At 37.4% G+C, this 25,410-nt stretch overlaps 1 protein-coding gene across 3 annotated transcripts; it reads right to left on the reverse strand.

Moving 5' to 3' along the window:
• Positions 1 to 6,200: 6,200 nt before the first annotated feature.
• On the reverse strand, positions 6,201 to 10,169 carry LOC141605860 (uncharacterized). 3 transcript variants are annotated; one of them, XR_012526514.1, is made up of 6 exons: positions 10,063 to 10,169; positions 9,777 to 9,873; positions 7,651 to 7,719; positions 7,263 to 7,406; positions 6,549 to 6,656; positions 6,201 to 6,457 (listed from the first exon to the last, which is right to left on the reverse strand). XR_012526514.1 is itself a non-coding variant. In XM_074424773.1 (6 exons), exons 1-6 carry the CDS (start codon positions 10,143 to 10,145, stop codon positions 6,403 to 6,405), a joined length of 606 nt encoding a protein of 201 aa, XP_074280874.1. In that variant the 5' UTR covers positions 10,146 to 10,169; the 3' UTR covers positions 6,207 to 6,402. The 3 variants fall into 3 exon arrangements, 1 of the variants encoding a protein (XP_074280874.1); XM_074424773.1 differs by having other exon boundaries at positions 6,207 to 6,457; positions 6,549 to 6,706; XR_012526515.1 differs by having other exon boundaries at positions 6,394 to 6,474.
• Positions 10,170 to 25,410: the final 15,241 nt, after the last annotated feature.

The following is a 25,410-nucleotide window of genomic DNA, read 5'->3' on the forward strand; positions in this document are numbered from 1 at the left end:
AAGTTCCGTAACTTGCGTGGTTAATCTCAATCATATGAATAGAAGTAGAAGAGGAAGAAGACATACCAACAGGTTTAACGCGACCTGCTTTTATGTCCTCATGGTAAACAGGACATGTACGCCTCCAATGCCCAGTCTTGTGGCAATGATGGCATTCCATGTTTTCGGTTTTGCTCTTTGTCGCGCCTGATGAGTTACTTGCCTCACCAGGCCCACTCTTACCTGATCCCGACTTCTTAAACTTCGGTTTACCTACAGCTAGGTCTGCTTGAGCTTTGCCCTTACCCTTGCCCTTGTTTGACACAACAAGAACATCCTTTCAAGCTCCCACCGAACTTCATGTCCTTCTCGGTGCCCGTACGAGAAGGGAGTGCAATTCATGGGGACTTTTCTTCAAATCATTCATATAGTAATTCGCTCTAAAGAGCGCAAAACCATCGTGGAGTGAATGAAGCATGCGGTCAATCACAATGTTCTCGCTGATTTTACAATCAAGCGCCTCCAGTCTCTCGACATTCTCAATCATGCTGAGAATGTGTGGGCTAACCGGTTGGCCCTTCTGGAGTCTCGCATCAAAGAAGCGAGTGGTATGCTCATAGGTCACGATTCTCGGTGCTTTCGAGAATTCCTTAGTGAGCGTGGTGAAAATCTTGTTTGCACCTTGGGCTATGAAGCGTTTCTGCAAATTGGATTCCATTGCAAAAATGAGTACGTTTTTAATCGCACCCGCTTCCATGACGAAATCGCTATACGTGGAGACCTCGTTAACTCGAGCCGTGGGGCCTGGGGCTGGCGGGAGGGGCTCAGTCAGATACTTGAGCTTCCCGTCAGCAGTGGCAGCATTCCGTAATGCCGTCTCCCATTCCGCGAAGTTTGATCCATCAATCTTCGATCTAGTGGACCGATTCATCCGATTCATGAAGATCCGGCCGGACTCACGGTCCAATGTGGCACTTGGCATTGGGTCATCGAGGATGCCAGCCATTATGTTATTAGCAGTTTAAAAAATGTGATCTACGCTGAAAAAGAAAGAAAAACAAAAACGAAATAAGCAACTCATCGAGGTGATTTAAGTCTATTAAAATTCATTTTAATCGTGTAGACTCATTGCACTTGCATAATTGATCTCCCTCAAGAATAATACAAGTGATCCCAAGACTCAATTTCTGTAAATTGATAAGCCAACTGTTTAGCTAGTTCTTCCGTAAAAACTCTTGGTCGATAGATTTCCGTAAATCCTATCTATAGTCCACCATAATCACAGGATCGTACGAGTGACCATAGTGTTGAGATAAAATAGGTCAATCGGTTCCAACTTACCCGACGTAGAAGGGGTCATATTATGCCTACCGACGAAGAAGGGATTCATTGGAGTTTGACCTATAAAGACCGTTCTCAATTTTTGTTTATACGAGGAAGATCCCATCGACTTAATTTTAATTCATTGTAAGTGAACGAAAAACTAGCATTGCGTGAATGAATAAATTTAGGTGATGGCTTAAATAAAACGTGTGATATCTGTATATCAAAGAAAACTAACGCGTGACCTCTATATGAGTCAGTTTTCATGCAATTATTAGGTGGTTTGGTTTTTAGGCGGAATATGATGTATACTATCGTTACAAGAAAATAAATAAAAGAATGCAATACGTAAATAAAAATTCCTAGTGTGGCCTATCCTAGTAAAAAGAACATAATACAACTTTGGAATCCACCGTTGGACCCGAGAAGCTTGTCTTGATGTTCCATCTTTTTCATGCAGCGGGAGTGAGCATCCGGTCTCCATCTTTGGTCTTCTCAAAAATTACAATTAAAATTTACAAAAATAAACCTATTTACATTCTAAATAAAAACTGTAATTACAAGGGAAAAAATAAAATGGAGATACGAGATCTCAAAATACAACCAAGACCGTGTTCCATCATTACGGTAACACGTTCTACTAAGGCCACACTAAGTTACAACCGTTTGTAAAAATAAATAAATACGTAATAAAAGCATTCAAAACATTCAAAATAACGATAAATAAAATGCATCAACTAAAACAAATTTATTCGTGACATAATTCCGTAATTATGTAAAATTTATCCAAACCACCTTTAATGATTAAAATTATGTGACAAAACCGCTTTAGTCAAGTTAATTTTAATCCGTGATAATCCGTTACTTTAAATCGTTTTAAAGTAACTAAATTGTACGTGGGTGAACCGTTTCACTATCAAGCGAATGCATAAATCCGTATTGTGCAAAAATTGGCCGAAAAAAAAAACAAAACAAAATTTTTTTTTTTTTCTTCACGGCTGAACGTGAACAGTACCAAAAAAAAATTTTTTTTTTATTTTTTTATTATTGCTGCTGCATTGCCGAGAGCAATAAAGAACAAAAAAAAAAATTCGGCTAAAAACGTGAGCATCAACTAACAAAACAAAACGATTTGTTAAAACCCAATTGCAATTCAATCTAATCCGTATAGAATTGAAACTACAATTGATACATCTTTAACATATTGCAATAATGATCGAATAAAATTACAATATGCAAAGAATAAAAGAAAACAAAAGATCGTCTGATCCAGCAAGAAACGTGTGGCACGCATTTCTAGGCAAAAAAACAGAAAACAGGGCCGAGAAGGCCGCACGGTTTTCCAAAAAAAATTTGGCCGAGACAAAAAAAATTTTGTGCCGCACGAATTTTAATGCAAACAATTTATCGATTCAAATTCGTTTGATGAAAAACACATAGAAAAATTTACGTGGCCTCGCTCTGATACCACTTGAGGGGTAATATCCGTATAATACCCTATAAAATTAGGACTATAACGCAAATTTTATATGTGATTATTGTCATAAAACGAAAAACATAAGAAAAACGATAAAGCATTAGAAATAACCTCGGGTCCTTTGAGATGCGGCCTAAGAACAGAAATCAAAGTAGATTTCCTCCTAATCGATACACCCAAGACCGTCTGAGACTATGCCCTTGTGCTAGAAATGAATTCTCTAATTGCCTTGCAATATTGAGAGAATTTGTTGTGTGTTTCTTTAGATGTGAGATCTAGGTTTTGAGAGAAAATTGTTCTCAAAACCCTAAAATTTTTGGCAAATGAATGATTAGGTTAGAAAGGAGGAGAAGCTCTCCTTTTGTCCCTTCACTCGGCCAACCGTGAGCTTACATGGGGAAGTGGGCTTCCACTTCCTCTTAATTTTAACTCGTGGTCCGGCTCGAAAATTGCTAAATGTATATGACGCGGTTTTATTATAAATCGTCATCGGTTATCGGTTATTAAAACATCAACTAATAACTCGGATTAGTTGAAACATTAATACATGTCCGACAAAGACAATATTGTATAATTAATTCAATATACATTAATTAAATATAATCGTTTATATTTAATTTACGAATTAACTGTTTAATTCGCCTTAGCCCATTTTATTTAATCCGTATTAAATAAAATATCTCAACATCGCATTTTGACTAATTACTAGTCAAATAACTCGACTAACTCGCTTAGTCAATTTTCTGGCATCAACATGTCTGTATTTTCATACCGTCACATCTCTCAAACGTATCCTATAGGTGTGACTTTTAGGGACCAGTTGATCACCGCCATCTGTATGACAATAACGTCAAACTTATCTAGCAAGCCAACCGTTATTGATAAACGTGGACCAACTTATTATAATACAAAAGTATACCCTTTGATCCTTTTAGAGATTTATAAGTCCTTGCACTAACTGTAAAGGACACCAGCCCCAACAAATACTTTCCAAAAACTTGACATGGCATACCAATTTGGAGCTCCGTATACATGTATTATGACTAATGTGCCCGGGAGGACGTAGCATGGCGTATATGTTTCGCGTGATTTAATGGTTTATGAGAGGCGCGGAACCCCAATGCCTATCTTCGTCTCTTTTCACACTATCAACCTTCGCGAGAGATGCAAGAGTAACACCTCCTGAACATGGAAATCAACCCTTTAAGAGCAATGTTTGAAAGCAATGTTTGAAAGGAAAATTAGTCATCGACTGATCATGTATGATTTTTGATTTGCAGCGAAGTCCAAAGTCCTAGAAGTCAGAAAAGGATATAGGCATTTCAGCACTCCTAAATTTAGGATTCCCAAATAATAAAGTTTTTGCATATGAGCTCCAATTAAGGTAAGAAGAATCCGAATATAGATGGAGTGGTACATAAACGTACAACACATTTCTCCAACTATAACAATCAATATAAGTGACATAAAGTTTCTACTTAAGTTTAAAAAGTTCAACAACGGTAAGCTCATGAAACTCTCACAAATTTTATAATCTCATTAAAAGATCTCAAACAGACAAGAACCCCCACAAATTTTAGCTATTCTTCTACATAATCTAGATTGTTAGTACATTAAGATGAACAACAATTATAAACTCATCTAGTCGATATAGCTAAGCAACAATTATATCGTTCATTTGTTTCCCATTCTCGTGTGGAACATCTCTCGTTCTGTGAGATTAACTTTAGTATTTTGTTAATATAGCTAAAGCTTGGTGGACAAAGACTCCTCGTTTAAAAATGTTTATGAGAGACAATATTCAATCCACATGTTAAAAGCAACTAAAATTTGCAAATATCAGCCAACTCTTGGTAGTTACTGAAGATGATTATAGGAGTGTTATTATATGATGATGCATTATTTTTGTTTTGAAAATGTTGAAAATAAATGATGCATTAACATTTTTGAAAATAGTTATCGCATTACAAATTGAGCTAACATTATTAGGTACATTTTTTTCTCTCCACAAAAATGTTCTAAACTACCAAACTTGAAACGAACGACTCTTTTATGAGCACAATTACTCCTCAAAGTTGTTTCCTCCTCATAATCTCTCTCTTTCTCCTTTGCCCCCTTTACTTATTCCATTCCTCCCAAGGGTTACCCCATCCTCCTTCTACTCCTCATCTTCCTCAACTCGTACACAGCTCATATCCCCTTGTCCAATTCTCCTTCGCACAGACTCTTTTTCATCTTGTCATTACACTCATCTTTCTCCTCTTCGTTCCTCTTTTTCTTTCTTATTCTCCTTTTTCTCATCATACTCCATTTCACTTCCCTGCTCTACTGCTACATCACCCCATCTTTATCTCATTCTCCTTCATTTCCTTTTCGTCCCTTCGCCATTGTCGCTAGCTCCTCCTCTCTCCCTTCTCCTTTGTCGTCGTTTCTTCCCATTCTCCACCCTCCTTACCTCTTTCCCCTTGTTCTCCCTTCACTCCCTTACCCTACTTTTCATCCATGGCCATCCTTCACCTCCTCCGCACCCTCCCATTCTTTCCTCTCCGTTTTGCCTTTTTTCCTTTCTCCAACTTTCTAATGTTGTCATAAATAATAGAATAGTAATTTTCAATTTGTATAGAATTAAGTTGTTTCTATCAATTTTTTATTTTTATTTTAAGTAGACCTGACAAACAGACAAGTCATGTTAGGTCGTGTCGTATTCGTGTCAACATTAACCGGGTCATTTGTCTCAACCAAATCCGTTCGCAGTCAATGAGTTAACACCTCCTGAATATTGAAATCATCCCCTTTAAGAGCAGTCTTCAAAAGCAATGTTTGAAAGGAAAAATAGTCATCGACTCATCGGGTATGAGTTTTGATTTGCAGCGAAGTCCAAGGTCCTATAAATCGGAAAAGGATATGGGACTCCAAAATTTAGAATTCTCAAATAATAAAGTTTCTGCACATGAGCTCCAATCACGGCAAGAAAAATCATAGTGTTACACAAGCATACAACAAATTTCTCCAACTATAACAATCAATATCAGTGACATGAAGTTTTTACTTAAGTTATTTAGTAACGATAGCTCATGAAACTCTCACAAATTTTATAAGCTCATTACAAAATCCGAAACAGGACAAAAAACCCTCACAAATTTTAGTTATTCTTCTACATAATCTAAATTGTTAGTACATTCATCTTTAAGACGAACAACAATTATAAGTTCATCTAGTCGATATAGCTAAGCAACAATTATATGGTTCATTTATTTCCCATTCTCAATGTGGAACATCTCTCGTTCTGTAAGATTGAATTTAGTATTTTGTTAATATAGCTAAAGCATGATGGACAAAACTCCTCGTTTTAAAATGTTTATGACAGACAATAATCAGTTCACATGTTAAAAGCAACTAAAATTTGCAAATATCAACCAACTTTTGGTAACCAAAAAGGAATGCTTGACTTGTAAAATAAGCAGTATTCACCATTTAATATTCACCATCAAAGAATATAGTAGTTCAATATAGCGGATCTAGAAAAAAGAAAGATGAAAATTTCCTAAACTGACAACGGATTAGAGCAGTCAGTATAAGAAGGATTAGATAATAATAGGTGTTAAACTTCATTAGCTAACTTATCAGCACCACCTTGACCAATCGACACCGTCTTCGTCGATGCGGAGGATAAGCTTGCTGGAATACATGAAAAACTGCAGCACGTGAGAGACTAAACAATCTGGAATGTAGTAGAAGTTATTGCCGGAATATATGAAAAACTGCTTACAATGGATAAGCTCCTTCGTTTTCCAAATTGAAAACTACGGAGTACAAGCTTGAGTTGCTGAATTTAAGATTGAGCCACTCTCGAACCGCTCCTTCTCTTGAGAGTATGCTAAACACATAATCCCATTGCAAAATGCTCAACAGCATGTCAGAGATTTGCTATACATAAACAATATGAAAGAAAGGGGAAAAAAATCAGAATTTCGATAAGTACTACCCCGTATTTACATAGTAACAAGCACACCCCTCGCCTAATGGTACACACTTCCTTCAAAGTTCAGTCTAAATTTCAATAAAAATTCGATGACATGGAAACACAAGATTAAAGTTGGAAAGTAAACTGAAATTGAAAAAGGGGAGGTCAAAGTAAACAACTCCATATGACTGATTTGGAGTAGCATTAGAAAAGCAATATTACTATGATTTAGGAAAAATAACATTTTCAATCTAGCTTTTTTAAAGAAAATTGACAGATGATGTAAATCGAGCAAATTACCCCTTTCTTACTAAATCTAGCTGATTCACTCTACCCTCCATATTCTGTGACTAATACAAAGAAGTTCACTGCTTTTATCCTCTTTAGAAATTGTTTGATTAATCGTCTATATCAACAGCGCAATTGCCAAACCACACACACAAACTGAACATTTTGGTTGAAAACTTCAACTCTCTTTGTAACAAGCGGGCAATTCGATAAAATGCTTATTCAAGCTACCTTGAACTCCAATTTTAGGTTATTCAACTCTTTTTCCCAAATATGAATTTGATCGGGTGAACCCATACTGCCAGCGGAATCATTGATTGCTTGCTGCTGAATGGAATTGAGTTCTGCTCTTAATACAGCTGTGTCTTCCTCAGCCTATTACAAGACAACAATAAGTCATAAGGCACAAAGCTCAATAAATCAACCAAAAAAACATACACAAGTGAAAGTCTGCCTCATGCCCTCACGTAAAAAAATTGTGAAACGTACAATTGATAAGGGTTGGATAGAATGTTCTAATGAGTAGTCGGTTTATAAAGAGCGGTCTCACAAAAAGTACTGCGTGAGACCGCCTCTTTTGAGAACTTGTGACAAAAAAAAAGACAAAAAAATTGCTTACTCTGTACTGCTCTTCATCAGCCTTCTTCAAACGCTTTTTTAGTGTCCAAAGTTGTGCTGAGAGATCCTCCTACATTAATATATCAAATCCCATGAGTTCAATGTCCAAACAAATACCAAGAATACAAGTATATCGCAAAGACCAACTACATATCATGAAAAGTACTACGTTTAAAACTGTATAACCCGTGCAACAACATATTTCTCCATTGCGACATCCCTGAGTGCTTTTCTCAAAGATGGCACTGAATTTTGTTCCTGCAATTCTAATCCAATGAAAATTTAAGCAAAAATCCAAAGTACCATACGAAATATAACACGAAAACTTAAAAGATGGGTTGTCATGTAAGACTAACACATTAACTCCTTAACTATATAATTATATAAGTAATGATTATACGAAGTATATCTGGGCTGATTTCCCAGCCGGTTCCCCATAGTTTGCTTCAACAGCCCAATCTGATCCCTTGATATCTAATGTAACATTCTGAGTGTCTGTAAGTATACATGTTATTGATCACACAACAAGCCAAACACGGGGGTTGATGGCATGACAACATCTAAACGGGCAAATAGCTTCTGCACCTCGTCCATTATGCGGTCAATTTTTTCCTGTATATCTCGAACTGTGGAAGCGTTCCTATTCGTCTTGGACAGACACGCACATCTAAGATATCCCCTCAAATAGTGAACATTGGTCAAGGCTAAGTAAGCAACCCCTCCCCCCAAAAAAAGCCAACGGACTACGCCGACACATTATATAATGGCCACTGAACAACAATGAGCCACGTGCGCAACATTTTTAAAGTTTGTAACAAAACCGCTCTTCGGAGACATATCAATTATCAAATGGCGCAATGCTCACCCCACACAGCATCAAGTGTGGACACATCAATTTACAAGTACGACACCACTTAATAACACATGTTATAAATATTAGCATACCACAACACAAACAACTAAGGCCATTGGAAAGGGTAGAGTGCAAAGATACATCCCAATTACGAACACAAGACATAACCAACTGAAATTACTGAACAACTGTTGTGCAGACACTTAGATTAACAAAGACATTAAACTCTCTAGCGGGCCAAGGATCACACTCAGGGTTGTTGAGATAGGAACCATAAGAGAACCTTCATGGATGATCTAACATAGAAATATTAGTATTTACACCCATGTTAAAGTTAAATGCCTAGCTGAAAAAATGTATGTTTCAGAAGTTTGATACAGCTCAGTACACAAACATAACTCGGAATGAGACCATACTTCTCTAAAATCAGTTCTCTTTGTCATCCATTACATCAAATTTATCGAAAGAGCAACAGTATAGATAAATTGCCCAGATTATTATTCAAATAACCTAGCCGACATCACCTACTAATTAACACATTATGAAGCCAAGCAGCAGAATATTTGCACTTTATCCACCATGTAGAATCGGTCATTTCACATTAAGAAGCCAATCAGCAAATGCACTTTATCAACAAGGACACACTTTTTAGTTCTTAGACTACTACCTCGGCCATGACCTTCGACCAGAAAGGATACCCTCCAACAACATAGTATACAGCTTATATGACACATTAACAAACTTGTTATTGAGGTTAAATGCACACCTCACTATATTTTCAGTTCATAAATCTAGACTCTCCGAGCATCCAATTGGTATAATTCAGGTTATAGAACATAAACTAAGAAATAAAAATACATCTTTGACATAGCGAATCGAGTAAACAACACCAATATTCTCAGCCAGATGATATCAATGTTCATATCTTCATTACTCAACCCTAGTCGAAACAGAAAGACTGTTCAAAACACCATAATTACAGCCTTCAATTGCCTAAAAGTCCTCCAACTAATCGTCACATAGAATCATTCCCTCCTTAAATTATAAACAAAGTAAATGACCAACGATAAAATGACGCCAAGGTCGCCAACTCAAAAAAAGTGAGTAAACTAAGTAAATCGACCATGAGAGCCATTGCGAATATTGATAGACGGTAATGAAAACTTTTTAATTAACTTTTTAGAAAGTGTGTATGAATTCAAGACGGGGAAAGATTGAGGTCATTCTACCCACCTCACTACGACAAAACTGGCTAGAAATTAGCAGATTCATACCTTCTTCATGTACAGTGGTCCACAAAACGTTTGAAATTTAGCGTCCATAGTCGCTTGCTCCTTCGAAAATTGGGACTTAGAGCTCACCATCTTCTCCCTAAATGAGAATAAACAAAAAGCAAACAAATGAGAAGCTATAAAACAAGGGCAGTCATAAATCCACTGGGCATATGAACTATTTCACAGAAATCAGCTATGGCTTAAAACTGTCCATACTGTAAATGTTACAATTATAAGCGACATAAAAAAAAAGCAAGTTCTTTAAAGTAGAAGAAACAATACTAACCTTGTAAATAGCACCCAGGAGGATGATCGATAGGCCTTAAAATGCAGTTGTACCCACGTGGGTATGACATGTGCTCTACCCATGTTCTCTATTCAACTTTTCTTTTTGTTTAACTGCGTGAAATGAAGTAAATACCCATCACATGTAGTTAAAATCCCAGCAAATCTAATCAAATATCAGTGAAATTGCACACTTAAAACTCCAGTTCAAATATGAGAGTTTTCGTTAATTATGTATGGAACAAATGAAAGAGCCAATATTTAGGAATCAAATGAAACAAATCTTACATTAATAAACTAATTAAGATCCAGCAACTAATGAGAATATGAAGTCGGCATGTTGCTCTATAAAATATTTCAAGTAGTTCCTCAAAAATTCATAACAAGGTAAGTATATTCTCACCTGCATCACAGGCCACAATGTGAGAAATTTACTGAACAAAAAGATGAGCCTAACATTAACATTCAAGGCATGATTCTCCAAATGATGGGAGACCAATGAAATTTCTTCACACAAATGCTAGAGGAGAGCCAAAATAGGGACAATGTTCTTCAAAGCATTGTTACCCATGGTGAGGAGTTGGCAATTCAAATTTCCCAAATAAAAGAAGCCCAAGTAACTACTCCTCACCATTCCTTAGACATCGATTATGAATGCGAGTTTGAAGGAGTTACCTTTGATGACAAGTGGGAAGACCCAATTTCCTTGAACTTTTTTGAGTATGAAAGTGTGGTATTTGATGAGAAAGATATGAGGTTGAGTAAGCCAAATACTCTTAGCCTTTGTGAGTATGAGGGTGTATCATTTGATGTGAACATTGAGGTGTTGGAGGAAGAATTAATGAAGAAAAGTGAAGCCCCCATTTATGATTCCTATGAAGATAGCCAAGATGACAAGATCGTGTTTTGCAAGAACTCATGGAGTAAGGAAAGGGAAGTTTGGGAGATCACTCTACTTGAGGAGCCTATCCTTGAGAAATTTGAGATATCTTATCATGAAGAAGGAGAATGCCCCTTCCCTATTGCCTATGAAGACTATTTTACACCCACCATGGAACCTATGATTATTGGAGATGATATGGTGAATCTCCTCCAAAAAGTCAAATCGTCATATAAAGGATACTTGGTGGAAAGGCTCAAGAACAAACTTGCAAATGAACTTGCTTGTGGAAATTTGGCACCCACAACTTCAATTCCTAAGGTATCCGGTCATCAATGTTATGAGAATTCTCCTTCTATTTTGGAAGGATTGAGTAATCAAAATGCTATCATCATCACCAAAATGAAAAAGGAAGATGGCAAGCGGAAGTTTCCGGACAAAAGTGAGCCATACTTCATTGACAAGAATCATGGGCTTGTTGTTTTGAAGCATTGCAAATACTCAAGTGCCAAGAGGAAGATGAAAAGGAGAATTGATAACAAATTCCCTTGGCCAAGCTTTGTTTTGAAGTTAAGCAAACCATACTTATACTTATTTGGGGCTTGTTCACAAGCTTTTGATCTCCTTCTAAGAGCCTTGAGTTCTATGGACAAAGAATCTCTTCAATTTGAACTAGTTTGGTGGAGTCCTATCTCAAACCACCAATTGTAAGATATTCCTTCCCATAATATTTGCATTTTATAAAATTGTATAGTATTGTATATAATTTCGCATTTCTTGCATGAGAGTAGTGAGGGAGGGTTTCTTACCCATTTTTTAGCATAATTTCAAAAAAAGATAAGAAGGAATCACAAAAGGGTGCAAGGGAATGATTTTTGAAAGAAAAGAATAAAGGAGTGAGAAAGACGGCATGAGACGCTCGTCCCGAGGGCAAGACGCCCGTCCAGAGCCTTGTCATGAGCATTACTTGATCCTGATCCACAATCTGCTCAGATTCAAAACAAGACGCTCGTCTCATCAGGAAATCCGCTCGTACCAATTCAAATACGCTCGTCCTGAGCTTGGACTTGGAAATAGTTTTTAGCTGGAAGAGAATCCGCTCGGATTCCCAGAAAGACGCTCGTCCCACATGAGACGCTCGTCTCAAGCACGAGACGCTCGTCCCCAGCCAGTCTCAAAAGAGCCAAGATCACTGACTCCGAATCCGCGCGTATTCATTCCAAGACGCTCGGATTCCCCCTCGAAGACGCTCGTCCCGACTTCAAGACGCTCGGATTCCTTTGATTTTAGCTGGAAACTTCGTGAAGTCCGCCCGAGCCTGATTCTTATCCGCTCGTCTTCCACCCCTTTTTCTTTATAAACACCCCCACCATCCCTCATTTCCCTTATCTTATCTACCCAAAATCTCACATCATCATCTCCCAAAGACCCCCATCACAAAATCAACCCAAAAACCCTAACTTTTTCAAATAAAAAATGATGAACCTAAGAGCAAAAGGCAAGAAGTCCGCTGAGACCGCACCCAAAAAGCATAAGGGCACTTCTTCATCCGCCCAAGGAGAGGCAAGAAGCTATCACAATGTGATGATAGGAGGGGTGGAGCAACTCGATTTTTTCCTAAGTGATCTTCGCTTGCGATGAACATCGCCAAAAATTCCTCACATTTCTAGGTAAGCATTATGAGCCAACTCAATTCATTGATACCAAAGTTTTAGAGGTCCTACATATAAGGTATCAAACTAAAATGTTCTTTGATGGTTTGGGTCTTGGAAAGCTATTCTATGCCCATGAGGAAACCTACCTTAGCCTTACTCTAGAGTTCTTGTGTAGTCTTCGCATCGTCACAAATACTCAGAGAACTGTTTGTATGGAATTTCGACTATGAAATCGAGGCCATAGGCTAACCCTTGATCAATTTGCAAATATCTTTGGTCTTCTTGTACCAATGGAAAACACCGACAAACCCGCGGACTTCATTGTTGACCGCGTTTGGAGAGCTATCTCCGGGAGGGACTTCATACACTTGAAACAATGTTATACCTTCGCAATTCAACATCTGGTGATTCGAATCACCGAACGCTTTATTGTAAGCACTATCAATAGGAGATATGAACAAGATAGGTGCACTCTCCTTGACTTAACCTTCTTAGAGTCATATTTAAATGTTCAAGGGACAAGGCCTTATAATTTCAACACTCCCCTTGAGATGCTCACAAGATTCTTTGATTTTGCTCAAGGGAATTCCCACATTAAGACCTTCGTGATGGGAGGCCTAGTCACAATGTTGGCCAATGTTCTTTGTCCCGAGTTTAACCTTCATGGGACTTATGTAAAGATCGAGGGGAGCACCTTGATTGATGAGAAGGCCATCTTCAACCACCACCAATGGTGTACCTACACCCAAACCGGGAGTGTGGAGTGGTTTACAAAGGGGTGCTCTTCTATTGTTCTCACGGGGTGGAATGTGCCACCTACCAAGCCAAGGTTGAGTCGGTATTCGCCTACACCGAGCTACCTCCTCGACATTGATATCCACCCCAACCCTCCTCAAAGAGAAGAAGCACCTCGCCAACCTCAACAACCTCGTGGGATGCCGGTAAGGGGTAATGCACCACCATCTTATGTACCCATTCCGCCATACCCCACTCCATATGTGCCGTTTAAACCACAAGTTTCCAATGCTCCGGATGTGAATGATTTGATGAGCCTTATGCAACGGGTCGATCTCGGAGTGCACGATGAGAGGGTTGACAATTATTTGGCCCTCTATCCCCAATACTACCAAATGGCACAACAAGGGTATATAGACCCTAATGGCCCTCGTCCATCTTGGGCTCAACCGCACCTTTTGTTCCCTAATCAAGGGAACCAAGATGGGAACTTTGGCGGCCAAAGTGGATGATTCTATGGCCAAGGAGGAGGGTATGACCAAGGAGGTTCTAGCGGGTATGGATACCGCAATGATGGTGATGATGACGAATAAGAGATGCCTACCACACCATCTCCAATTGTATGATACCCTTCTTTCCCTATCTCTTATGTATAGTTGCATTGCATTTAAATTACCTTGCATTTAGTTATATACATATACATTTAGCTTGCATTTGTATTATATTACATGTTGCATTTACATTAGTTAGTTCATATAGTATAATTTGCATTGCAGTATATCTCACATGATTCATATAGTTAGTTGCATATAGCCTAGAATTCATGCATAGTCACTAATGACCAATCATATTCTTTTCTACACTAGAAATAGTGCTTAAATCGGTTTGGGGAGGTTTGATCATAAGTGAGAACATGCATCATCTAGTGTAGTTTAGATTGCATTCATTTGTTATATATGTCATATAGAATTGCATTTAGTTAGAGCATGCATTCATTCATATCATTGCATTTATTCAAAAATCCAAAAAACATGTACTTTCTTTTTCATTCCTAATCCTACATGTACATTGAGGACAATGTCCAAAATAAAGTGGGGGATGGGAATTTATATTCCAAAATACAAAAAAAAAATTAAAAAATTTTGAAAAATACAAAAACATGTCTTTTTATTTCATAAAATCAAAAACCATAAAAATTTGAAAAATTTAAAAACTCAAAAACATGTTCATTTCCTTTGTAGTGTAGTCTTCTATATAGTGTATATATTGTGTTTGTTGTCCTTTTATCACATTGATCGACTACACCACATCCGTGACATGAGGATATTGAAGACCGTATGGGATGATCTTTCCAAATCTCCTTTTTCCTCTTTATGTTAATGACTATGTGGCTTTATTTTGATTGATGCGGTATAAACAGTGTGATTATAGAACTTACATTTAGATTATTTGGCATACTAGTTGGTAGAAGCATATGCATTAGGATGTATATATGTTAGTTGCATCATGGCATGTAGTTGCATGTTAGAAAAATTTTGTGAAAGCATCTATTTGGGAAACTTGACAAGTATATATAAGGCCCTTGTAGATATTTTTTCTTCTTAAGACTTTGCTCATTAGAATACTTGTAAAACACCCTAGGATGTGTCATGCTAGTATCCTTTGACCCATTGATTAAGGCCTAGTCAATAGTACCTTGTGGTGTGATAACTCCTTGGCTACCGTTTATTCCAAGGTGACCCTTGAAACCATGCAACCATTCATCATCCATGTTCTACCACATCTTGTCATCAAAAGGGAATAGGCACAAAAATTGTTCAAATTTGAGTTTAAGTATTGAAATGAAAATGAAAAAGTTTGCAATTGCATCAAAAGAAAAGAGGAGTAACAAAAATAAAAACTCCTATGCTTCAAATATAAGCACCCTCCCTACAAATGGGGTATCTTTGAAAATATTCAAAAGAAAATGCAAGAAAAAGTTGAAATTGTCAAGTGTTGAAAATGCCAAACATCAAAAGAAATGGCAAAAAGAAAATGTTCTCAAATGTCAAATGCCACAAATTGGGGGGGAAAACAACAACAAAAAGCAAACTCCCACATGAAACTCAAAAATCTATTGATCCCTTATTCCATCGTAACCACTTTTGTGCATGGTAGAGAGGGGACGACCCTTCTTCTTGTCTAGGCAAGAAGGGGAATTCCGCGATCCTCCAGTGTTTCTAACACCATAGGAAGTCTACTCTTGACGAAAGCATTTAACAATTGAGGACAAAGGTACCCTAGTTTGACACAACTTGGAGGTGATTTATTGGTATCCTTCTAGGCTTAGTAGTTTGAAGAAATCGTATCTATGATGGAATGTGTACCCTTAGATTGCTTTCCTTGTAGATAATTTCCGCCACTTAGATGAGGAAAGTGGCTATTCATTTTTGTAGATGCATCCATTACTTGTTTTGTGTTGAACCATATAGTTTATATGTTTATGTTTTGATGATGTCAAAGTGCTTTATAATTTATATACTTGTTGCGTGTAATCGTTTGTCTAAGTATTTTAGATTCAACTTATTTGAATACAAGCAACAAGAGAAATTGTGATGGAAGTATACAATAATCAAGCCTCTATTCAAGATCAAACGATGTGAATATTCATTCAAGATTTATGTGAAGACGAAGTCCGTCTAAAGATTAATCAAGCTTGGATGATGACGTAGCCTATACTCGAAGATCTCCTTGAAGATTAGAATATTATAGGTGATTATCTCGTAATGATAACCAAGAATGAGTTTCTTGAATTAGTAAAGTTATAGCTTTGCAGCTATAACATTGCTAGTAAAAGAGCTCAATGTTATAGCTCTCTTACTATAACATTGAGATGCTGAGTGTTCTATACACGACATATAATGTTTCAAAATTGTTTTGAAAATTGTTTAGAGTTTATTTTAAATGTTTTGGTAAAAGTATTTATTTAATAAAGCCCGGTTTAGTGCGGAGTTCGGTTTTATGTTGGACGTTGACTAGTAGTCGCCTTGGGTCAACTTATGAGTTGGACCATGCTACTAATTAGGGTTTCAACAAAGCCTCTCTTAAAACCTAAATTCTAACCCATATATTAAGTTAGGGTTTACACGAGTCACGAGGCATATGAGCCGTGACATCTCGTGTAACCTAAGATGTATTTGGTAAAGATTTTATTCCTTAATAATATCTTTACATATCGTGTATATCTTACTTAATATATTTGTTTATGATAAAAGATAAGCTTGATTTAGGAAATCTTATCATATCTTAGAATTAATAGTAAAGATAATATTTGAATAAGATTATATTCTATCTTTTGGGATATTCTTTATTATCTTTTAGGCTTTTAGGAAAGAAATAATAGAAGATATGATTTGTTAACATATCTCCTATTATTCGGCCATTAGGGTTTCTATAAACCGAATTGCCTTAATCTTTTCTTCATATAAATACTTTGCTTTTTACAACATTTAAAGTAGAGACCTTAAGCATAAAAATTGATTTTAATTTTACAAAGAAAACCGTGTGTTTTCAAAGCAGAAAAACCGTTTTGTTATTTTTGAAAGGTCGTGTGTCTTAAACTCGTATACTCGTTCTTATTGTTATCATTATAAGATAATAGTGCTTATTTGATTTCTTACTCGTTCATTAACGTGAACCTTTGCAAGAATCACTAGTGCTTTCTTATTAGCGTAAGTTAGTCACTCGAGTATTTAATGGTACTCATTGAGTTACAGCTAGAGTTAGTTGTACGAGTTGGGTTAGTAAATTTGTAATCCGTAGAAAGGTACTACATTTATTAATCGAGAATAGTGGACGTAGGTTTCGACTTGTGAAACTGAACCACTTCAAAAACCGTGTGTCTCATCTCTTTCGTTCGCTTGCTTCTTTCGTTTTACATTCATTAGTTTATTAGTTAAAGTTTAATCAATAAACTTTAAATAATCAATTACATTCATAACAATCAAAAAAGCTTTCAAAAGTTTTAAACCCTAAATTCACCCCCCCCCCCTCTTGAGTATTTCGGATCGATAGACTCTTCAATTGGTATCAGAGCCTCGTGCTCTTGATTGCCTAACCGCAAAGAGACTGATCTATCTTGTTTTTATTTATCTTATCATTTTATATTCCGCTGCCTATCACGTGATAAATGGATTCCAAATACCTCAAGTGTCCCGTCTTTGATGGGAAGAATTATGGATTGTGGAAAAACATGATGACTCACTATGTGAAAGGTCACGATTGGGAGTGCTGGAGGATTATCCAAAACGGACCGCACAAAATTCTTGTAGCATCCGAGGAAGGCACTACCTATGAAAAGAAAGAAGAGGACTACGTTGAGGCCGACTATAAGAAGGCCGAAAAGAACTCCAAAGCAATAAGTCTCCTGCAAAACGGAATGACTTCTACGGAGTTTGATCGGTTTTCTTCGTGCTCTACGGCCAAGGAGATATGGGATGGGTTTGAACTAGCTTATGAAGGTACTTCCATTGTTAGGAAGCACCGAATAGATTTGCTTATGCAAAAATATGAGCTATTCATTATAGAGCCTAATGAGTCCTTAGATAGTATGTCCGCAAGGTTTTCAAGCATCATAAACGAACTGAAAAACCTAGGTAGGAAATTCAGTACTGAGGACATTGCTAGAAAGGTTCTTAGGAGCCTGACTAAGAAGTGGCGTGCTAAAGTCACTGCAATGGAGGAATCACGAGATCTTGAAAACCTATCCTATCAAGAACTCATCGGTGCTCTCATGTCCCATGAAATTACTCTTAACAAGGATGACGCTGAACCTAGCCGAAATAAGAGTATGGGCTTGAAGAGCGAAGTAGTTGACTCTGAGTTAGGGGATGAGACTGTTTTGTTTGCACGCCGCTTCAAAAATAAAATATTTCGAAACAAACAAACAAAATCATCCTACAACAACAACAGTAAGTCATCCAACAAAAAGGTTACTGAATCAAAATCATCTTTCGCAAACAGAGGTTGCTCAAGCTAAGTGTGGAGAATCTGGTCACATGATCAAGGATTGTCCAACATGGGAGAAGATCAAGGACAAGACAAAACGTGAGAAGACAAAGAGAGAATTCAAACAAGTTATGATGGCTTAGTGTTGAGGAGACCTTGACTCAGAAGATGACGAGGAATCTGAAGACGACGAAGTAGCAAACCTTTGTCTCAGCAGTGTTAGTCTTGACCTAATCTCCGATAGCGACGATGAAAGCATAATCTCACACTCAAACTATTGCTTTCTTGGAGAATCAGACGAAGATGACGATGAAGAGGTAAGTTATCTTGAGCTTAAAAAATGTGTTAAGAAATTGTCTAAAAGTGCTTTAATTGAATTCTTTGAACAATCTCTCGATAAGTGTCACGAACAGGACTTGGAGCTAAAGGAACAGATTCTCGAAATTACAGAAGAGAATCATACTCTGAAGGCCAAAGCTAAGAAGTTAAAATCTAAGGTTATAGCTGAGAAAGCAACAACGTTAGATTCTACTATGGCTGAAAAGAAGGAATTAGAGTCCAAAGTTATAGCTAATGAAGCTATAACTTCAGACCTAAAGCTTAACATGAAGCACCTTCAAGCCAAAGTTATAGCTAATGAAGCTATAACTTTAGAACTTAGAAAAGGCAAAGAACTTTTGGAAACTAAGGTCACATCTGATGAAACAGTGATCTTAGACCAAAAGAAAGAGATAGATTCCCTTTCAAAGCAATTAAAGAAATCTAAGACCGACATGATCAATGTTAAGAAACAACATTCCGATGTTGTATTCCTTCTTAACAAACGATTCCAAGACTTTCATGATAACTTTAAGAAAGACAATGATGTAGATCACACGAAATGTCAAGAGGAAATTAAAACCCTAAAAGACCTACTTCTACATGCTAGAAAGGTCCATGGTAAGTGGGAAGGTAGCACAAAAGTCCTGAACTTCCAAACCGAACAATCTGACAATAATATGAAGATGGGGTTAGGACATGAGTGCTACAGCCGTAGAGATCACGCTAAATGCAAATCAACACCTTCGGATTTTGATTTCAGAAAAAGGAAGTATGTTGATCTTCCTAAATACCTGATTTGCAATTACTGTGGTCATACGAGTCACATCCAAATCAATTGTGTCAAAAAGGCTCATGATATACAAAAAAATGCCGACCATGCTAAAACTGTTGACACGGTTGATGAGAATGATGAAACCCCCATTAATGAACCTAACGAAGAAAGGAACAATAAATTTCATTGGTTCTATGACATGGCCTTCGACTACAGCAAGAAACCTAGCACCTCACAAAACCCTTGTCAATCTCAACCTAGTAAACTTATTCACAAGGGAAATAGTCACGAAAGACCTAGAGAAATTCCTAGACCAAGAGAAAATCCTAACCCTAGAACTCCTCCCAAGCCAAATAAACCAAGGGTTAGAAAAACGGTTATTAGACAAGTTTGGATTCGAAAAGATTTAGTATATAGAGTAACTAATCTTAAGGGACCCAACTTAACTTGGGTACCTAAAAACTGTATCTAATCCTTTCTACAGATAATGGTGAAATAAAACAATCAATGGTATCTTGACAGTGGATGTTCAAGACACATGACAGGAGACAAGAATCTATTTCTTTCAGTCAAACCTTTCAACGGAGGAAAAGTGACGTTCGGGGATAATAAAAAGGGAAAAGTAATCGGCATTGGCAAAATCGGAATTTCTAACTCTCACGCGATCAGTGATGTTTATCTCGTGGATGGTCTAAAACATAACTTGTTAAGCATATCTCAACTATGCAACAGAGGTAACAAAGTAGTTTTTCATACTGATAGTTATCGCATTATTATTGAAGGAACTAGCAGTGTTATTCTTGAAGGCCACAAGAAACGAAATGTCTATATGGTAGATTTAAATGTTGTGCCTACTAACTCCTTTTCATGCATGAAAGTTACACTTGATAATCCATGTTTATGGCATAAGCGGTTTGGTCACATTAGCTCACTAACCTTGAACAAACTCAAGAAGTTGGACTTGGTTGAAGGATTACCTAAAATCAAGTTCGACCAAGAAAAGATGTGTGACACATGTGCAAGGTGCAAACAAGTAAGATCATCGTTCAAACCTAAAAGAGTAGTAAGCACAAATCAAGCCTAATCTTGTATCTATTCGTACGGATTTATGTGGACCCATGAAGGTAAGGAGTAGAAGAGGATCCAGGTACGTCTTCGTTCTTGTAGATGATTACTCAAGGTATGTATGGCCTATCTTTCTTCATTCAAAAGACGAAACGTTTGATGAATTTGATTGTCTTATGAAGCGTGTTCAAAACACATATAAGACTAATCTTGTATCTATTCGTACGGATCATGGCACTGAGTTTGACGATCAAGCCTTCATAGAATATTGTAGAGTTAATGGTGTAGGGCATAACTTCTCTGCACCAAGAACTCCTCAACAAAACGGTGTCGTTGAACGTATGAATAGAACTTTGTAAGATATGGCTCATACAATGCTTTTGTGTAGTGGTTTACCTCATAACTTTTAGGCTGAAGCCATTAGTACTTCTTGCTACATCCATAATCGTGCTATGATCCGACCTATTCTTAAGAAAACCCCCTACGAACTCCTTAGAGGTCGAAAACCTAATATCTCCCATCTTCGTTGCTTTGGGAGTAAATGTTTTGTTCACAACAACGGTAAAAACAGGTTAAGTAAATTCGACCCTAGGAGTGATGAGGCGATTTTCATAGGATACTCAGATCATAGTAAGGCTTACAAATTCTTCAACAAGAGAACTCTTTGTATTGAAGAAAGTGTTCACATTATTTTTGATGAGGATAACGTGTTTGATAAGCCATTACAGGATGAGGAAGAAGACTTGGATGAACCCGACTTCCGTCTCTCAAGAGACGATCCCCCAGAATTAGAATTGGAGGATAATGAGATTGAGGGCACAAGTGATGAACTTGGTCGTTCTTCAAAAGATAAAAAGGAGAAAACCAAAGTTATAGTTGATGATACTATAACATTGACTCAAAATAATGACTCCCAAACTAATGTTATAGGTGATGTTACTATAACATTGGATCCAAATCAAGGTGTAGAGTCCGAAGTTATAAACGGCTCTAATATAACACCCGGATTGGATTCAGGGGGAACTTTCTCCAATTCCGATCCAAATGAATTTTGGATAAGCTCAAATAACGATGAAGAACCTAGTACTTCAACAAAATGGAAATACAAGAGCTCACACCCCATGGACAATATTCTAGGGAATATTAAGAAGGGTGTTCAAACTAGACGTTCCTTGAATAACTTCTGCTCTTTCTACTGTTTTCTATCCATGATCGAACCAACAAATATCAATGAAGCTCTTGCGGAATCAGATTGGATTGTCGCTATACAAGAAGAGTTACAACAGTTCGAATGAAACAAGGTTTGGCATTTATTTCCTAGACCAAAGGATCAATCTGTCATTGGAACAATGTGGGTCTTTAGAAACAAACTAGATGATGCCGGAGTCATTATCAGAAACAAAGCAAGATTGGTGGTTCAAGGTTATAATCAACAAGAAGGAATAGACTATGACGAGACCTTCGCACCTGTCGCTCGTTTTGAAGCTATTAGACTTCTGATATCATTCGCAGCTCATAAAGGAATGAAGCTCTTCCAGATGGACGTTAAGACAGCATTTCTGAATGGGTATTTACAGGAAGAAGTCTTCGTTGAACAACCCCCCGGATTTAAAAATAGCAAATTTGAAGATCACATCTTCAAATTGGCTAAAGCCCTATACGGATTGAAACAAGCACCTAGGGCATGGTACGACAGATTATCCAAATTCCTACTTGACAGTGGATTCAGCAGAGGATCTGTCGATAAAACCCTATTTCTAAAATCCGAGGGATCTGACCTTTTAGTTGTTCAAATATACGTCGATGACATTATCTTTGGATCAACCAACCGAAGCTTGTGCAAATACTTTTCTGAGTTAATGACCTCCGAGTTCGAGATAAGTATGATGGGAGAATTAAAATTCTTCCTAGGTCTGCAAATACAACAAATTGAAGAAGGCATTAAAATCCATCAACAGAAATATATTAAGGAATTAATTCGAAATTTCGGAATGGAAAATTCCCATGCTATGCCTACTCCAATCGTCGAGAACAAGAAATTGACATTAGATGAAGACGGTAAATCAGTTGATGAAACTACTTACCGTGGACTGATTGGGTCATTGTTATATTTGACCGCAAGTAGACCTGATATTATGTTTAGCATATGCGTTTGTGCGAGATATCAATCATCTCCCAAAGAATCGCATATGACGGCCGTAAAACGAATTTTACGATATTTAATTGGAACGGCCAAGCTGTATTTATGGTATCCGATAGAGTGTAACTTCGATCTAGTCAGTTATTCCGATGCCGACTACGCAGGATGTTCTCTAGACAGAAAAAGTACGTCAGGTGTCGCCACATTTGTCGGACCGTGTATTATTACGTGGGGTTCGAAGAAGCAAAATTCGGTTGCCCTCTCAACTACTGAAGCCGAATACATCGCTGCAGGACTGGTATGTACTCAATTATTATGGCTTAAGCAATAATTACGTGATTATGGTATTGACGTGGGATGTATTCCTATTTTATGTGATAATACTAGTGCAATAATAATTTCTAAAAATCCCGCACAACATTCACGTACTAAGCACATTGAAATAAGACACCATTTTATTAGAGACCATGTTGAGAAGGGGAATATAAAACTTGAATTTTGTAGTATTGAGAAACAATGGGCTGACATTTTGACAAAATCGTTAGTTAGAGAACGATTTGAGACTTTAAGGTTGGAAATTGGTTTAATCGGTGGTACCTAAGTTTCTGTACACGTTCAATCTCTTTATGACTGACTAGTTTAAGTTAAGATTGTATGACTGTGTCCATATATTACGTTGCATGAAATAATTTCGTCAATAGGAAAATATTTATCATAATTCCTATTTGTTATTTAGAATTTAATTATCATACAAACTTTATCCTTTAGCAAGATACACTATATTTTGTTTGTTTCCTAATTACACAAAATTCTCACAAAAATAGCTTTACAAAATTGCATGTATTATGCTTCCTATTCCTAATATATTCACATAATCATATTTCCATATCTTATCTTTTACCATATTCAATTATTCACCTAACATCCTATTCATACCTTAACTCTTGTCACTTACCAAAATTAATTAACTCTTCCCTAAACCTAAAAACCTATCCTATAATTACTCCCCTTCCTTCTTTGCCGTGTAGACATATCCACACCCCCACTTGCATAACTTTTTCTCTTTTCAAAATATTTAGCATCATCTCACCATCACTTCCTTTACTCAACCATCAACATCACAATGAATTCCAACCATGCAAAAAATCGATCATCAACCTGCCATCAACAAAGCCGCCACTTTCACAAACCATCATCACCACTACCATCTCATGATCTTAACTCTCCTAGTTTTCCTTCACCTCAACCAAACCCAACTACGCCCCTGTTTCGTGGTCAGGACGACTCGGTGTCCGAGAGAAAGAGACGTCGCCTTTTCAAAGGGAAAAATAAGGTAGTTGTTGATGAAGGTGAAAATATTGAGGAACCCGAGGTTGTTGTAAGAAACGGTGTTGCACGAACCTTGCTCCGGGATGTTTCGAAAACCGCCACAAAAGAAGGATTAAATCGTGTTCGGTTAACTCATGATGAAAGCATTCTTGTTTCTCATGTTTTGAGTTTCTCTATCCATGGAGGAAGGTATTATCCCAAATCTTGGTTGATTAATGTTCCCGCTCTTAAGTTCTTTGTTGATTTTCTTGATTTTCAAGGGTGGAGTCACATTAGTCAATTTTTAGGTCATATTTATCCAGTTGAAGTTGTTCAATTCTTTGCTAGTGTGTCGATTAAGAAAGGGATCTTGCATGCGATGGTTAATAGTGTTGATGTGACGGTCTCTGTTTTGGATTTTTGTTCTGCTTTTTCGGTTCCCGATGACGGAATTGAAATTAACCCGAGTCTTGAATGGTCTAATGTGGTTAATGAAAAGGAGAGGTTGGTTAAAAGGTACTTTGAGGAGGTTGGGACGGACGGTGGAAACATTGTTGTTCGTCCTCTCTCGGCGAAAATTAAGTTCCTCTTAAATTTTCTATGGAACACGGTTGTGCCGAGGAGAGGAGGACGAGACAAGGTTTCGAGTTATGAGGCAATCATTATTTACTCATGGTTAGAGGGACAAAAGGTGAATTTAGCAAGTCTTGTTTTACATCGTATCATCCAAACAAGTCTCACGGTTACCAAGAAAAAATCAAGTACAACAACCGACCTTCCATATGGGATGTGGGTGTCTTGGTTGTTAGAAGTAAAACAAGTGGTGGGACGGGATAGCTACGGTGTAAGTGAAAAGGATTTCATGTGTGATCGCTTGATTAAGCTTATGGGTCTTGTCTTTGATGGACCCGAGTTACTTCTTGTTAAGGATGTTGAGAAGATTCCGAGTGATTCGGGTTTGGGGTCAATAGAGGCGAAATTGGGAAGTTTTATGACTACTTTAATGGAGAAGTTTGAGGAGCAATCCATCCACTTGGCTACGGTTTTGTCACATGTTGGACCATCACGGTCTCTTGAGTCGGGTTTGGATGCTTCGCGGGTTTATTCTTGGATGGATGAGGTGGATAAGAGGCTAGAGGCTTTTGAACGGGAATTGAAGGCAATCCGTGGGGAAGTGTTCCCTTATGGAGATCGTCTCACTTTTCTCACGAGTCAAGGTAGAGCGTTGGTTATGCACGGCAAGGCTATGGAAAATGATCAATCTCTTACATTGGAGGCCACTAAAGCTTTGTCCTTGAAGGTGATCAACTTTGAACGGAGTATTCAAAATTTGTCCCAACTTGTGCGGAGTTCATTCGATCGTTTCAATGCCTTGGAACATCGTACCCGCCCCGACTACGTGAATCCTTACAGAACCCGCAACATTTGATCTACCTATGCCTTCCCTTTATTAGCTCTTTCTATTTTTAGCCCTTCTTTTTCTTTTT

The sequence above is a fragment of the Silene latifolia genome, chromosome 10, assembly GCF_048544455.1.
Source record: "Silene latifolia isolate original U9 population chromosome 10, ASM4854445v1, whole genome shotgun sequence".
Classification (NCBI taxonomy): Eukaryota; Viridiplantae; Streptophyta; class Magnoliopsida; order Caryophyllales; family Caryophyllaceae; genus Silene; species Silene latifolia.

What these genes read in the sequence shown, in the direction of transcription:
- LOC141605860 (XM_074424773.1), bottom strand. Translation starts at nt 10,145, where the DNA reads ATGGGTAGAGCACATGTCATACCCACGTGGGTACAACTGCATTTTAAG. An exon ending in CTGATGAAGAGCAGTACAGA is followed by an intron (nt 7,407 to 7,650) that starts GTAAGCAATTTT and finishes GTCTTGTAATAG; the next exon opens with GCTGAGGAAGACACAGCTGT. An exon ending in AACGAAGGAGCTTATCCATT is followed by an intron (nt 6,458 to 6,548) that starts GTAAGCAGTTTT and finishes CATGTATTCCAG; the next exon opens with CAAGCTTATCCTCCGCATCG.